Here is a 15,990-nt window from a genome sequence, read left to right on the forward strand (position 1 = left end):
CCTTTTACCCCAGCACCTCACTAGCTTCAGTTTGTTTGCCTGCCCTGCCCTTTTCCCTCTGCAGCTTTTGTTTGTTTGCCCCACCCCGGCCTCTGAAGCTAGCTCCTTGGTTCCCTGTCCTACCTCCAGGCTGGTTCTCCCCGCTCCCCATGTGGTACCCCTGCTCTGATTGGCCCCTTACTCAGTGCACCCATGCCCCCTCCCATGCGCTTGTGCCCTTCCCCTGTTTGAGATTGCCCCTATCTCACTGCACCCCCCCCCAATGTTGTTATGACCCCCCTCCCCAAGTGCAGCTAGAGGAGCCGGATTTCTATTCTGAGTCAGTGATTGTCCCCCACGAGCCCTTGATAGCCCCCCTGCCCAGCCCACCCCTTTGGGCGCCCTCCTCCCCTGCTTGCAGCCTTGCAGGGAGGAGTGGTTGACCTGCTTCCCCTTTCCCCTCCCTCCCTCCCTGTTCATTATGGCAGGGGACATGGTGGGTGGGGCCCCTCCAGTAGCCCTGGCTGCCCCTCCATCCCCACCCCCCGCAGGCCTCTACCTCAACCGCTGCTGCCAAACCACCTGTCACCTCCCCTGCTGGGGTGCCATCCAACGCGGTGACCTCCGCTACTGCCACATCCCTCGCCTCCTCCAATTCTGGGGGAGCACCCCCAGCTGGCGGGAAGGGCCAGGGTAAGAAGAAGGGGAAGGACCCCACTAAAAAGACCAGGCCCTCCATGGCAGGGACTGCCCCCACTGCTGCGGCCCCGCCACAGGCTGCGGCGTCCCTACCTGCTGCTCCCTCCACCAGCTCTGCAGGTGTCCCTCCCCCGGCTCCCAGGGCGTAAGCCCAGGTGGTGGCAGCCCCCCCCCCCGCCTGTGACTGTCATCTCTCCCATCCACCGCCTCCGCTACCATCTATAGCGGCCAGGGCCCCTTTCCCCCTATGACCAGAAAGCACGGCGTCCGTTGCCTCCTGGTGCCTGCCTCGCCCCACATGGAGACCTATGTGCGGGCGTTGGCGAGGGTGGTGGGGCCCACGGTCATTGTGGTGGCCTCCAAAATGTATGGCAAGGTCATCGTCTTCTTAGCATCGGAGGCCACCGCCCAGGAGGCGGTGGAGAAGGACCTGGTGGTGGGGAGTGTGTTTGTCCCCCTGGAGCCGCTGGATGACCTGGGTGTCCACCTGGTCCTGACCTCTGTCCCTCCCCAATGCCGTCCTATTACCCATCCTCTCCACCCTTAGGAAACACATCTCTGTCGTGAGCCCTCTCCCACTGGGCTGCAAAGACCCCGCCCTCCATCATGTCCTCTTGTTCCCCCGGCAAGTGCAGCTTCAACTGCCGCCAGCAGCATGTGATGGAGAGGCACTTGAGGGGTCATTCTTGGTCCCCTACCAGGGGGCCCATTACCGGGTGCATTATTCCACAGGGGAGGCCCCGGTGCTACCTCTGCTGGGTGATGGGGCACACCCGCAGGGACTGCCCCTTGGCCGGGCAAGGAGGGGCATCTGGGACCTCTCAGCCCTGGCGGGGCGCTGACCCCATCATCGCTGGCACTCCTGGCTGCCCGGCACTCGGAGCCGCCCCTCCTCCTACTCAGTCCACCAGTGCTCCCGCTCGGGCCCAAGGGGTGCTTTCCCCAGTGCGCACAGACAAGTGGGAGAGCCCCGCTTTTGCTGCCTGCAATCCGGCAGGGCCCCAAAAGGAGGGTGCGGCAGGGATACTGCCAAGCATGGGAGAGGGCCTGCCCCAGGGGAATCTTCCCTCCCTCATGCCGCCCCACCGCTGCCTCCCACAGTCCCTGAGCCATCGCCCCTGCAGCCCCCCCAATGATGCCATGGAAGGACGGGCCCTAGTCCACAGGAAATGTGGCAAGCGGAAGGCTCAAGCTCCGCTCCTTTCCACTGATGCGGAAGCCCCCCGGAAGACCAGAAAGGGGGGCACTGATGCCGAGCCTTCTGCCTTGCCTGCAGGTGCGTTCCATCCCCCGGTACCAGCTGGGGAAGACATGGCAGCATGGGAGGGCAGTACCGCCCTTCCATTGGAGTCATAGAATCATAGAATAACAGAGTTGGAAGGGACCACTGGAGGCCATCTAGTCCAACCCCCTGCCCAGAGCAGGACCAATCCCAACTAAATCATCCCAGCCAGGGATTTGTCAAGCCTGACCTTAAAAACTTCTAAGGAAGGGGATTCCACCACCTCCCTAGGCAACGCATTCCAGTGTTTCACCACCCTCTTAGTGAAAAAGTTTTTCCTAATATCCAACCTAAACCTCCTCCACTGCAACTTGAGACCATTACTACTTGTCCTGACATCTGCTATCACTGAGAATAGTCTAGAGCCATCCTCTTTGGATCCACCTTTCAGGTAGTTAAAAGCAGCTATCAAATCCCCCCTCATTCTTCTCTTCCGCAGACTAAACAATCCCAGTTCCCTCAGCCTCTCCTCATAAGTCATGTGTTCCAGACCCCTAATCATTTTTGTTGCCCTTCGCCGGACTCTCTCCAATATCTCCACATCCTTCTTGTAGTGTGGGGCCCAAAACTGGACACAGTACTCCAGATGGGGCCTCACCAATGTCGAATAGAGGGGAACGATCACGTCCCTCGATCTGCTGGCAATGCCCCTACTTATACACCCCCAAATGCCATTGGCCTTCTTGGCAACAAGGGCACACTGTTGACTCATAACCAGCTTCTTGTCCACTGTCACCCCTAGGTCCTTCTCTGCAGAACTGCTGCCTAGCCATTCGGTCCCTAGTCTGTAGTGGTGCATTGGATTCTTCCGTCCTAAGTGCAGGACTCTGCACTTGTCCTTGTTGAACCTCATCAGATTTCTTTTGGCCCAATCCTCCAATTTGTCTAGGTCCCTCTGTATCCTATCCCTACCCTCCAGCACATACCGCTCCTCCCAGTTTAATGTCATCCACAAACTTGCTGAGGGTGCAATCCACACCATCCTCCAGATCATTAATGAAGATATTGAACAAAACCGGCCCCAGGACCGACCCTTGGGGCACTCCGCTAGATACCGGCTGCCAACTAGACATGGAGCCATTGATCACTACCCGTTGAGCCCGACAATCTAGCCAACTTTCTACCCACCTTGTAGTGCATCCATCCAGCCCATACTTCTTTAACTTGCTGACAAGAATACTGTGGGAGACCGTGTCAAAAGCTTTACTAAAGTCGAGGAATAACACGTCCACTGCTTTCCCTTCATCCACAGAGCCAGTTATCTCCTCATAGAAGGCAATTAGATTAGTCAGGCATGACTTGCCCTTGGTGAATCCATGCTGACTGTTCCTGATCACTTTCCTCTCCTGTAAGTGCTTCAGAATTGATTCCTTGAGGACCTGCTCCATGATTTTTCCAGGGACTGAGGTGAGGCTGACCGGCCTGTAGTTCCCAGGATCATTCTTCTTCCCTTTTTTAAAGATGGGCACTACGTTAGCCTTTTTCCAATCTTCCGGGACCTCTCCTGATCGCCATGAGTTTTCAAAGATAATAGCCAATGGCTCTGCAATCACATCCGCCAATTCCTTTAGCACTCTCGGACGCATCTGGCCCCATAGACTTGTGCACGTCCAGTTTTTCTAAATAGTCCTGAACCACTTCTTCCTTCACAGAAAGCTGGCCACCTCCTCCCCATGCTGTGCTGCCCAGTGCAGTAACCTGGGAGCTGACCTTGTTTGTGAAGACAGAGGCAAAAAAAGCATTGAGTCCATTAGCTTTTGCCACATCCTCTGTCACTAGGTTGCCTCCCTCATTTAGTAAGGGGCCCACACTTTCCTTGGCTTTCTTCTTATTGCCAACATACCTGAAGAAACCCTTCTTGTTACTCTTAACTTCCCTCACTAGCTGCAACTCCAGGTGTGATTTTTGCCTTCCTGATTGTATAAGGCAATGTACTTGTATAAGTAGGAGCATAGCGAGCAGATCGAGGGACGTGATCGTTCCCCTCTATTCGACATTGGTGAGGCCTCATCGGGAGTACTGTGTCCAGTTTTGGGCCCCACACTTCAAGAAGGATGTGGATAAATTGGAGAGAGTCCAGCGAAGGGCAACAAAAATGATTAGGGGACTGGAACACATGACTTATGAGGAGAGGCTGAGGGAGCTGGGATTGTTTAGTTTGCAGAAGAGAAGAATGAGGGGGGATTTGATAGCTGCTTTCAACTACCTGAAAGGGGGTTCCAAAGAGGATGGCTCTAGACTGTTCTCAATGGTAGCAGATGACAGAACGAGGAGTAATGGTCTCAAGTTGCAGTGGGGGAGGTTTAGATTGGATATTAGGAAAAACTTTTTCACTGAGAGGGTGGTGAAACACTGGAATGCGTTACCTAGGGAGGTGGTAGAATCTCCTTCCTTGGAGGTTTTTAAGGTCAGGCTTGACAAAGCCCTGGCTGGGATGATTTAACTGGGAATTGGTCCTGCTTCGAGCAGGGGGTTGGACTAGATGACCTTCTGGGGTCCCTTCCAACCCTGATATTCTATGATTCCATTCCTACATGCCCGAGCAATATTTATATACTCATCCCTGGTCATTTGTCCAATCTTCCACTTCTTGTAAGCCTCTTTTTTTGTATTTAAGAGCAGCAAGGATTTCACTGTTAAGCCAAGCTGGTCACCTGCCATATTTACTATTCTTTCTACACAGCGGGATGGTTTGTCCCCGTAACCTCAATAAGGATTCTTTAAAATACAACCAGCTCTCCTGGACTCCTTTCCCCCTCATGTTATTCTCCCAGGGGATCTTGCCCATCAGTTCCCTGAGGGAGTCAAAGTCTGCTTTTCTGAAGTCTAGGGTTCATATTCTGCTGCTTTCCTTTCTTCCTTGTGTCAGGATCCTGAACTTGACCATTTCATGGTCACTGCCTCCCAGGTTCCCACCCACTTTTGCTTCCCCTACTAATTCTTCCCAGTTTGTGAGCAGCAGGTCAAGAAGAGCTCTGCCCCTAGTTGGTTCTTCCAGCACTTGCATCAGGAAATTGAGTCCCTTCCCTCCAAGGCCCCCGATGGAGCCCCTCCTGCCCCGTTACCATCTGGAGCCCCTGTGAGCCCCAAGGTGAGCGTCGCTTCGGGCACTGGTGGGGAGAACTCCGGAGTGGTGGAAGGAGAGCTCCCTTCCATCTACGAGGAGATCGAAGCCCTGGGTCTGATCCCGGTCACCCAGGGGGAGGACGACCGTCTGCCAGCAGGCCTCGATCTGAGCGACCTCACCCCTGGGCCCCCCTTTTCTCCATGCTCCCACCTCCGAGGGTTCCCTGGACTCCTCCATCTGCCCGGCCGCAGGTGGCACCCTGCTGATGGCAGCCGAGCCTACTGAGGCGATGGCCAGTGCCATGTGGCTGGGACCCAAGCCCCATGGGATGTCCCTCGTGGGCATGGGGCAACCGACCTCCTTCCCGGGTAGGGACCCCACTGACGATGCCGTGGCTACTACGCCGGCCATGGAGCCACAGCCTGGCATCATGGAGGGCCCCCTTCCCACCCCCCAGATCCCTGAGCTTGACTGAGATGGGCCATTTCCCAGCGGCCTGGCTACTGGGGCCCAGGATCCTGTCTTTGCCCCTCTCCTGGATTCTGCTCCTGACCCCTGCCCTGCTCCTACTCTGGATCCCTGTCCCCTCCACCTCCCATGATATCATTGCTGCCCCTGGGACCATCATCTCCTCACTCCCAGAGGATAGCCCCCAGGGAGCGGCCTCTGTATTTCCCTGTCCCGACTCACCAGGGACTCCTATCTTCCCTCCGCTGCCCCCAATTGAGCTGGGGTTTGAGGGGGGCTGCGTGGCGCCAGCCCATCGGGTGCCACGTCGGGGGTCCGCCCCTTGTCTGCCCGTTTCAGTGGGCCATGGGGCTGTGTCAGTGGTCCCTCCAGAGGAAAGCTGGGGGCTAGTGACCCCGGCCCCCCATACGCTACGAGAGGAGCTGCAGGAGTTCTTGGAGGACGTCCATGGCTCCCGTTAACAAGGTGCAACTCGCTCTCCAGCGATGGGGGGGACTTCCATCAAATTCTCCAGGCTGCGAGGGCCCTCATGGGGGAGGCTAAAAGGACTGGGAAGCAGGCCACCGCGGCCTACCAGCGGGTCCGCCTCTTCCATGACTCCTTACTCACTTATGGGGTAGGTCATGGATTGTTGTGTGGCCCGTTGGGAGCCGTGAGCATCCCTGCCGGTGAGGATCCTCCTCCCCTCCCCACCCCCCAGCCCTCCTCATGGCACCTCTCACCATTGCAATGTTCAACACCCGGGGCTGTAGGATGGGTTTCCGCAGGTGCCAGGTGCTCCCCTTCCTCCGGGATGGGGAGTACTCTGTGATTTTCCTGCAGGAGACCCATACGGATCCAGCTGCCGAAGACAGCTGGTGGCTGGAATGGGGGGGGGGCAGGATTTACTTTAGCCATCTCACAGTTCATACGGCTGGAGTGGCGACCCTGTTCTCCCCCGACCTACGGCCCGAGGTGCTGGGGGTTGCTGAGGCTGTGCCAGGCCGCCTGTTGAGGGGCTTGTGGTCAACCTTGTTAACGTCTATGCCCTGACATTGGGCCCGGATCAGCTGCGTTTCTTTCAGCAGGTGTCCGCCTTCCTCAGCACCTTGGATCCTCATGAGTGCCTGATCCTGGGCAGGGACTTTAATACTACCCTCGAGGAGCGGGACTGCTCTGGGACCAAGCAGTGCCCAGCTGCCGTGGATGTCTTCCAGGAGATAGTCGACCATCACTCCCTGGTGGACATCTGGCGTGACCACCACCTGGATGACGTCTCGACGTTCACCTTTGTCCGGGTGGAGGCCCATCGGTCGTGACACTCCTGGTTGGACCGCATCTACTTATCATGTTTCCACCTTTCACGGGCCCACTCCTCCAGCATCCGGTCAGCCCCTTTCTCCGATCATCATTTAGCCATTGTGACGGCCTCTCTCTGTGCAGAGAGGCCGGGGCTGGCCTATTGGCATTTTAACAACAGCTTGTTGGAGGATGTGGGCTTCGTGGCGTCCTTCTGGGAGTTCTGGCTGGCCTGGCAAGAGCAAGCGTCTTCCTTGGCACGGCTGTGGTGGGACCTGGGGAAGGTGTGAGTCTGGCTCTTCTGCTGTGACTACACCCGGGGCGCCAGCTGATGGAGGGATGCAGCAATAGGGCAGCTGGAACAGGAGGTCTTAGAGCTAGAGAGGCTTCTGGTCACCAGCCCTGAGGTTCCATCCCTCTGTGGGGCATGCCAGGAGAAGCGGGAGGAGCTCTGGGCCCTCGAGGACCATCAGGCCTAAGGTGCCTTTGTTCGATTCCGCATCCGCCTCCTTCGGGAGATGGATCGCGGCTCCCGTTTCTTCTACGCCCTGGAGAAAATGAGGGGGGGGCCAAGGAACATGTCACCTGCCTTCTAGCAGAAGACGGCACCCCCCTCACAGATCCGGTGGAGATGTGTGGGAGTGCCCATGACTTCTACGCAGGCCTCTTCTCCCCGGATCTGATCAATCCTAACGCTTGCAGAGTGCTCTGGGACGAACTTCTGATAGTCAGTGCGGGCGACCAAGACCAGCTAGAGCTGCCTCTCACTCTGGTAGAGTTCTCTGAAGCCGTCCGCCTCACGCCCACCAATAAATCTCCAGGCATGGACAGGCTGACCGTGGAGTTCTACCGCATGTTCTGGGACGTCCTCGGCCCAGACCCAGTCACAGCCTCCGCGATTTACAAAATTGGCATCCCGTCTCGCTCCTCTGCATGGACTACAAGGTCATAGTGAAAGCCATCTCGCTGCGGCTGGGGTCCGTGCTGGCGGATGTGATCCACTCAGACCAGACCTACGCCGTCCCGGACCGCACCATCTTCGACAACCTGTATCTGGTCCAGGATCTCTTGGAACTCATTGCCTCCTGGTGCCCGCCTTACCTCATGTGGAGACCTACGTGTAGGCGTTGGTGAGGGTGGTGGGGCCCACAGCCATTGTAGCAGCCTCCAAGATGTATGGAAAGGTCGTGTTCTTCCTAGCATTGGAGGCTGCCGCCTAGGAGGCAGTGGAGAAGGGCCTGGTGGTGGGGGCCATGTTCATCCCCCTGGACCCGCTGGAGGACCTGGGTGTCTGAATAGTCCTGACCTCCATCCCTCCCTTCCTTCCTAATGCTGCCCTGTTACCCATCCTCTCTACTCTGGGGAAACCTATATCCATGATTAGCCCTCTCCTACTGGGCTGCAAAGACTCTGCCCTCTGTCATGTCCTCTCGTTCCACTGGCAGGTGCAGCTTCAACTGCAGCTGGCAGTGCCTGACGGAGAGATGCTCGAGAGGTCCTTCCTCATCCCCTACCGGGGACCCGCTACTGGGTAGATTATTCCATGGGGGAGGCCCGGTGCTACCTCTACCGAACAATGGGACACATCCGACAGCCAGTGCCCCGCGGCCAGGACCCAAGTCACCGGGGCATCCCTCGTTGGTGCGGGGCAACCGACCTCCTTCTCTGGCAGGGGCCCTGTCATAAATATAAAGAGAAGGGTAAACACCTTTCTGTATACAGTGCTATAAAATTCCCCCTGGCCAGAGGCAACATCCTGTTACCTGTCAAGGATTAAGAAGCTCAGCTAACCTGGCTGGCACCTGACCCAAAGGACCAATAAGGGGACAAGATACTTTCAAATCTTGGGGGGTGGGGGGAGAGAGGGACTTTTGTTTGTGCTCTTTGTTTACATGGTGGTTCTCTCTTGGGACTGAGACAGGCCAGACAGAAATCCATCTTCTCCAACGCATCGTAATCCAAGTCTCCAATATTGCAACCAGTATAGGTAAGCCAGGCAAGGCAGATTAGTTTTTTTTGTTTTATGTGAATTTTCCCTGTTAAGAGGGAGGTTTATTCCTGTTTTCTGTAACTTTAAGGTTTTGCCTAGAGGGGGATCCTCTCTCTTTTGAATCTGAATACCCTGTAAAGTATTTTCTATCCTGATTTTATAGAGGTGATTCTTTTACCTTTTATTTAATTAAAATTCTTCTTTTAACAATCTGATTTTTCATTGTTCTTAAGATCCAAGGATTTGGGTCTGTGCTCACCTGTACAAATTGGTGAGGATTCTTATCAAGCCTTCTCCAGAAAAGGGGGTGTAGGGCTTGAGGGGATATTTTGGGGGGAAGACCTCTCCAAGTGGTATCTTTCCCAAGGTACAAACTTTGCCTTGTCCTTGAACCGTATGCTGTCACCACCAAGCGTTTTAAACAAAGAACAGGGAAAGTTTTTAACCTAAGCTGGTAAGAATAGGCTGGGGAGGGGGGTGTATTTCATGCAGGTCCTCACATCTGTACCCTAGAGTTTGGTGGGGCCTGCCAGAGTTCCTTCCCCACTCTAAAGATTGTCCACCTCCTGATGCCATGGCTGTCACACCTGCCATAGAGCCTGAGCCCAGCATCACTGGGGACCTCCTTCCCACCCCCCAGACCCCTGAGCCAGACCAAGAGGGGACACTGCCCAGTGACCAGGCTACTGGGGCCCAGGATCCTGTCTCTGCCCTTCTCTCCAGCCCTGTTCCTGACCCCTGCCCTGTCCCTATCCCCTCCACCTCCTGCAATGCTATTGCCGCTCCTAGGGCTGTCTCCTTCCCTTTGCCAGAGGATGATCCCTAGGGAGCGGCCTTTGTGTTTTCCTGTCCCAACCCACTAAGGGCTGCTATCTTCCCTCCACTGCACCCCATTGAGCTGGGGTCTGAGGTGGACCATGTAGCGCCAGCCTATCAGGGGCCATGTGTGTGGGGGGGTCCTCCCTATGTCTGCCCATCTCAGTGGGCCACAGGGCTGTGCCGGCAGCCCATCTGGAGGAAGGCTGGGGGCCAGTGATGACCACACACCCCCCATATGCTGCGAGAGGAGCTGTGGGAGTTTCTGGAAGATGTCCATGGCTCCTGCAACAAGTGCAGCTTGCTCTCCAGTGATTGGGAGGGATTTTCATCAAATCCTCTGGGCCCTGAGGGCCCTCATGGGGGAGGGTAAAAGGACTGAGAAGCAGGCCCCTGCAGCCTACCAGTGGGTCTACGGCTTCCGTGACTCCTTGCTCGACTATGAGATAGGTCATGGTTTGCTGTGCGGCCCAATGGGGGCTGTGAGCATCCCTGCTGGTGCAGATCCCCCCCCCCCAGCCCTCCTCATGGCACCCATCATCTTTGCAACGTTGAATGCTGTAGGCTGGGTCTCCGCAGGTGCCAGGTGCTCTCCTTCCTTCAGGAGGGAAGGTACCCAGTAGTACCTGCAGGAGACCCACACGGATCTGGCCGCTGAAGATAGCTAGCAGCTGGAATGGGGGCCAGCATCTACTTTAGCCATCTCACAGTTCGTACAGCTGGAGTGGTACCCTGTTATCCCCCAACCTTAAAAGAACCTTCATACTGTTATACGTGGGTTTGTTTTTAATGTATTATTGTAACATTTTCAGAACTTTACAGTAAGCACCAAATACTCTCCTCAGTGTAACACCCAGATGGGCTGCACATGTGGACTCTCCCAAAGTACCTGGGATGAAAGGAATCCTTTTCCCACACTCTTCTCTTCACAACTTCCTTCAAGCAACAAGCAAACTTATCTGTTATTTGTTCTCCCTGATATGCCCTTTAAAATCTCCACTCACTTACTGTCTGTCTAAATTTCTTCATCTATCAGGAAATAAATCTTCATATAAAGATATTTATTTTTCTTTTGGCATGTTTTTTTATATAAAATTTATATATTGTGACTGGACAAGGCCAGCTGGCTATGGAAAAGTAGTGGGAGATAGATACATTAGCTCCAGGCTAAACAAATCCCTGGTACCAGGATAAGTGAAATGGCAGCTGCTCCAGGTCAATTAAGACACCTGGGGCCAATTAAGAACTTTCCAGAAGGCGGGGAGAAGGCTAGGCTGCTTGGGACACCTGAAACTAGTTAAACGCCTCCCAGTTAGTCGGGTGGATATGCATGTCAGGAGCTGTGGGAGAAAGTCATGCTGTTGGAGAGGTTGAGTAGTACACACCATATCGGGCACAAGGAAGGAGGCCCTGGGGTAAGGGTGAAGTGGAGCTTGAGGAAGTGAGGGCTGCTGTGGGGGAAGTAGCCCAGGGAATTGTACATGTCATTTTTCTAAAGGGTCAGCTACCATAGCTGATACTATTAGGGTCCCTGGGCTGGAGCCCGGACTAGAGGGTGGGCCCGGGCTCCCCCCCGACTTTTGCCCCCTGATTAATCACTGAGACTGGGAGATAACAGAGACTGTGCAAGGAAGGATAAGTTCTCCTCACCTCCCTCGCTGGCTTATGATGAAAATGACTCAGTAGACTGTGACCCTTGTCTCTAGAGAGAGAAGGGTTACGTGGAGGATCACAGTGAGCCTCTGAGGCTAGCGAAATCCGCCAGGAAACATGGGACCCATGGAGGCAAGGATAGAGCTTTGTCACAATATATATAAATTAAATTAATAAATATAAATAAATTCCCTTATGGCCTGAAATTAATCCTTTGACTAAAACTTATGTGCTTACCTCTTTCTTTATAATTGTCTATATTTATAATGGTTATACTTTCTCCTTGCCTTTTACCAAGGAATAGAATTCTGCAAAGGCTACTATGTAATTGTCAGATATCATAACCCCCAGATTTAGTTCTTGGATATCTTAGCAGCTGAGGAAATCAGAGAATCCAAGAAATGAAGCGCCAGAAGCGGAGCCTAGTAACTTTACAAATTATTCTTGTTTTGTTTAAAAATTATTTAATTTGTTAATAGTCTGGTTAAAACTACTACTCTTCCTCAATCATTAAGAGAAGCATCATCACAGATGATGGTGGTTGTTCATAAGGTTGAATGGACAACCTTAATCTTGACACTTTATTTTTATTTTTGAGTATCTCACTTTACTGACTTCTTATTCATTTATCAGTTTTTTATGGAATATCTGTAAGGCTGCAAATCTGTCAGGGAGGTCACAGAAGTCACTGATTCTGTGGCTTTCTGGGACTTCTGCAGTGGCCGGTGCAGCTGGCCTGGGGTCTGCTGGGGCAGTCTCAGGCCAAAACCCCCTCACCCCCCCGCCAGCAGCAGCAGGAGTTTAGATGTAGGAGGGGGGTTGGGGTGCAGGAGGGGGTGAGGGCTCTGGGTGTTGCTTACCTTGGGGGGGTGCTCCCCAGAAGCAGCAAGATGTCTCTCCCTCAGCTCCTAACTCTGTATGCTGCCTCCACCTGCAGGCACTACCCTTGCAGCTCCCATTGGCCATGGTTCCTGGACAATGGGAGCTGCGGAGGTGGCGTTTGGGTCTGGACAGCATGCGGAGCTAGGAGCTGAGTGACAGAGATATCACACTTCTGGGGAGCAGTGTTGAGCCTGCCAACCCCATCCCCTTCGCATCCACAGCACCTCCCAGGCCGCTCCCCCTCTGAGCACCCACGGCACCTCCCTGGCTGCATCCCCCAAGCACCTGTAGCCCGCCCCCCCCAAGCATCTGAGGCAGCCCCTGGGCTGCCAGCCCCTCAAGATTTAGTCAGGGGTATACAGTACAAATCATGGACAGGTCATGGGTGGTGAATTTTTGTTTACTGCCCGTGACCTGTCCATGACTTTTACTGAAAATACCCATGAATAAAATGTGGCCTTAAATATAGGGCATATAGCATCTATATAGAACAGAGGTTTTGCAAGCATTATGGGTATCACTTCCCATTTAAATTTTAACAGAAGCTTCACTTAAAACATTTTTAAAATAGGAATTTAAATAAAAAGTTGTTCAACTACTACAGAAGCTGCTAAGTTAATTCATGAGAAGACATACCTTTAAATATTTTGTAATCAATTTTAAAATTAAAAATTGTAAATCAAAAGGTAAGGTTTCCTAAATAATTTAACACCAACCTTAATAATCAGATCTCTCTCACCAAACACCTTCCCATCCCTCAAGCACACAATTAGAGTAGGAAGAAAAAAAAAAGCCACTGACTGATACCCAAGCAAACTTAACTGTGCCCCCTGCATCAACACTCACAATCACTACAAAGTCTAAACGACCTTAAGCATTCAGTAGATCGCTTCCGCTAAGCTATCTGTATTAAATATTTAGAGATTTTAATGTAGAGTTGGAAAAAGTCTGGCCTTACATAATACTATCCACAAAATACATTTGATTCAATAGTATTTGAATTTCATCAATCTGTCTGTCTAATCTGTCCCCCAGAACCCATAGAGTATAAAGACATCCAAACAGACTTTCTAATGAACAAAATAATTCCAACTTTCTCTAATTAGACTAATATAATTGGAGACAAAACCACTGTTTGAACATAGAATAAACATAATTCTCACTCCAGATTATAAATCTGTCCTATACATTAAAACAAACTGTTCATGTAATAAAAAACCATCAAACTTGATAATACACAATGATACATGCAGTTATATTATTCATATTTATCATGTTTAAAATGCGTATTAAAGTTCAGTCCAGATCCCAGTAATATCAAAGATTAGACCCTGATTTCAGTGGAAGCTGGCTGAGACACTGCCATCGTAATACCAATTTGGGGGCACAGATAAAGGGATGGTCACTGATAATTTCTTTTTAAGATGTGTGTGTGCTGTATTAGTTGGGGGGGGAAGGGTTAATCCTCAGCTGATGTAAATACAGTTGCATCCAGCTGAGCATCTGGTTTAAGGTTTCTAAGAGCAATACATGTGCACACATACCACTGAGCAGATTTATAGAACAATTCAAACATTAAAAAGTATGGAAATCACAAGCTGAGGATCTGGCCTCTTACTTGTAACTTAAAGGTTTTTGTTATTAATTAAAATCCAGGGTAAGGACATAAGAATATATAATATACTTCTCAATAAAAATGTAAAAAAATTGTATAAATCTAAAAATAATCGTAAACATTATTTGGCTCATAGGTTCAGTGATGATGTGAAATGGATGACAGGACGACAACCAAACTTCTACTGGCAGGTGTCGTGGAGAATTATTAGCCCTCTGCTAATGCTTACAGTCTTTATTGCCTTTGTTAGCCTTCAGACCCAGAATCAACCAAGCTATGGAGCCTGGAATCCTAAATATGTATGTTGTCCAATATTTTTAATCCATTTATTTTCAAAAAACATTGTTACACTCTTCTCCTATCTCCGGATGCTTCCAAATTAAGGCATTCACCTTGGAGGTAGGAGATGTAATTCGAATCTTCTGTCTTCCTGGTTCAGAGGAGACATTTGAATCCATATCTCGTACCTCCCTAATCACCAGGCTAAAAAGTCAATTTGTCTTTCGTTTTGGCCCAGTGAGTACTAAATATTTATATGGAACAGCTTCAACAGTAGCAACTGAGAGCAATCCAACCGCAAAGAGTCGATAGCCTGGTGGTTATGATGCTCACTTCAGAGGGGAGAGCAGTGAGTTAATGTTCCTTCTTCAGCAGAGGGACTCAAAAGCTGGGTCTCCCATATCCCAAGGCAAGTGCCATAACAACTGGCCTAAAGGTGATGAGGGGAACACACACACATTTCTGAAGCTGACTGGACTTTTCCAAAACAAATTCCAAACATTTTCAGAACCAAACTAAATACTACTTCTGATTTTTCAGTTTGCTGGCTGAACTGAAAATCAATTATTTGTCCAGCTCTACTCTCAGGTCCATTTGTGCAAAAGTGGAGGCGTGCACATTTCATTCTTTTTAAATACCTTTATTTTCACATACATTGTGCAAAATGCAGAAATTAGGGAGAAAACAAATAAGCAAAACAGTAATTGCAAGTCAAAAGTCATCTCCAGCTGGCCTACCATCCCCCCAAAACACACTCAGTTTACACCCAGCATCTGTTCAGTTGAATCTTCTTATTTGCTTTGTGCACATTTTCGGTATAAGGTCCCATAATGCAGGGTAGTAGTGGCTATGCAGGGCCCCCAATATCACAATTAGTCCCAAGATTGTTACGAAGAGTTCTATTTGACTCTCTCTAAAAGAGTACTAAATCCTTAGAAATTCTCACATCATACATTTTTCTAGACATCTGATCTAGAGGTCCTTGGATCTACTAAGGTCCACATCATCAAATAGCTATACTCCATCTTTTAATGTAGTCTTTGGCTTGACGTGGAAGACACAGAATGGGCACCTGGATACACAGTTGTTCTGGTATGATTTGGGAAGACTAACTGCTCTAGTCCCTCATTAAGTAATGGACCATTGGCCACCTTGATAACATGACACTGAAAAACATGATGGTTGTCTTTGCACATCTCCATGGTGGATTAAATAATACTACATATCTTGAACATAGTATTTTTCATCAGTAGGTCTCAAAGCACTTTATAAAGGATATCAGTATTGTTATCCCCATTTTAGAGCTGGGACAACTGAGAAACACAGAAGGGCTGTGACTTGCCTATTACCCAGCAGAAGAACAAGGACTAAAACCCAGGTCTTCTAAATCCCTGTGCAGTGCTCTGTCCACTAAGCCACACTGCCTTCCTAACTTTATGATACTTCTCCACTGACCAATAGCAATCTGGTATGGCCAGCTTCCACAGAGCAACTGCCATTCACTTTTCTGTGTTCAAAAGAGGGTAGATAACACTTAACCTAGATATCTGCCTGCCACTGCAGGGTCGGGACCAGCACAGGAAAGCATTCCAGGAATGTCACTTTCCTCAAAATGAAGTGCTGCAGCCATTGCCAATTACCCCAGGTCTTGAGAACTATGTGGTCCCACCAAACTGTAGCTGTGGTCTAGTTCCAAAAGGATTCCACAATGTACACTGCATCTCGCTGTATGGCTTGCAGCCATGAAGGCACTGCTTGCAAGAACCTTCCCCATTGAGGTGCATGCACTGTTTATATTGGTCAAAGACTCTCTACAGAAATCCCCAGAATACTCACAACATCCTCACTGAAGATGCCTCAAAAGCTCCAGCACAAATGTTTCTTCCTTGGCAAAGAAGACAACAGAACATTCCGCCTGGGCTCCATATTGCAAAACAGCCTAGTAACTGTGCTGACATCAAGCGAGTTCTGGGATACCCCCA

At 51.1% G+C, this 15,990-nt stretch overlaps 1 protein-coding gene across 3 annotated transcripts in view; it reads left to right on the top strand.

Moving 5' to 3' along the window:
- Nucleotides 1-15,990, top strand: part of LOC140907149 (sodium-dependent neutral amino acid transporter B(0)AT3) — a 103,464-nt gene that overhangs the window by 85,614 nt on the left and 1,860 nt on the right. For all 3 annotated transcript variants that reach the window (XM_073332436.2, XM_073332437.2, XM_073332438.1), the window contains one exon: nt 13,866-14,028. In XM_073332436.2, coding sequence (XP_073188537.1) covers nt 13,866-14,028 — 163 coding nt within the window. The remainder of the gene's footprint in view (nt 1-13,865; nt 14,029-15,990) is intronic.

Source organism: Lepidochelys kempii, chromosome 2, assembly GCF_965140285.1.
Source record: "Lepidochelys kempii isolate rLepKem1 chromosome 2, rLepKem1.hap1, whole genome shotgun sequence".
Lineage (NCBI taxonomy): Eukaryota > Metazoa > Chordata > Testudines > Cheloniidae > Lepidochelys > Lepidochelys kempii.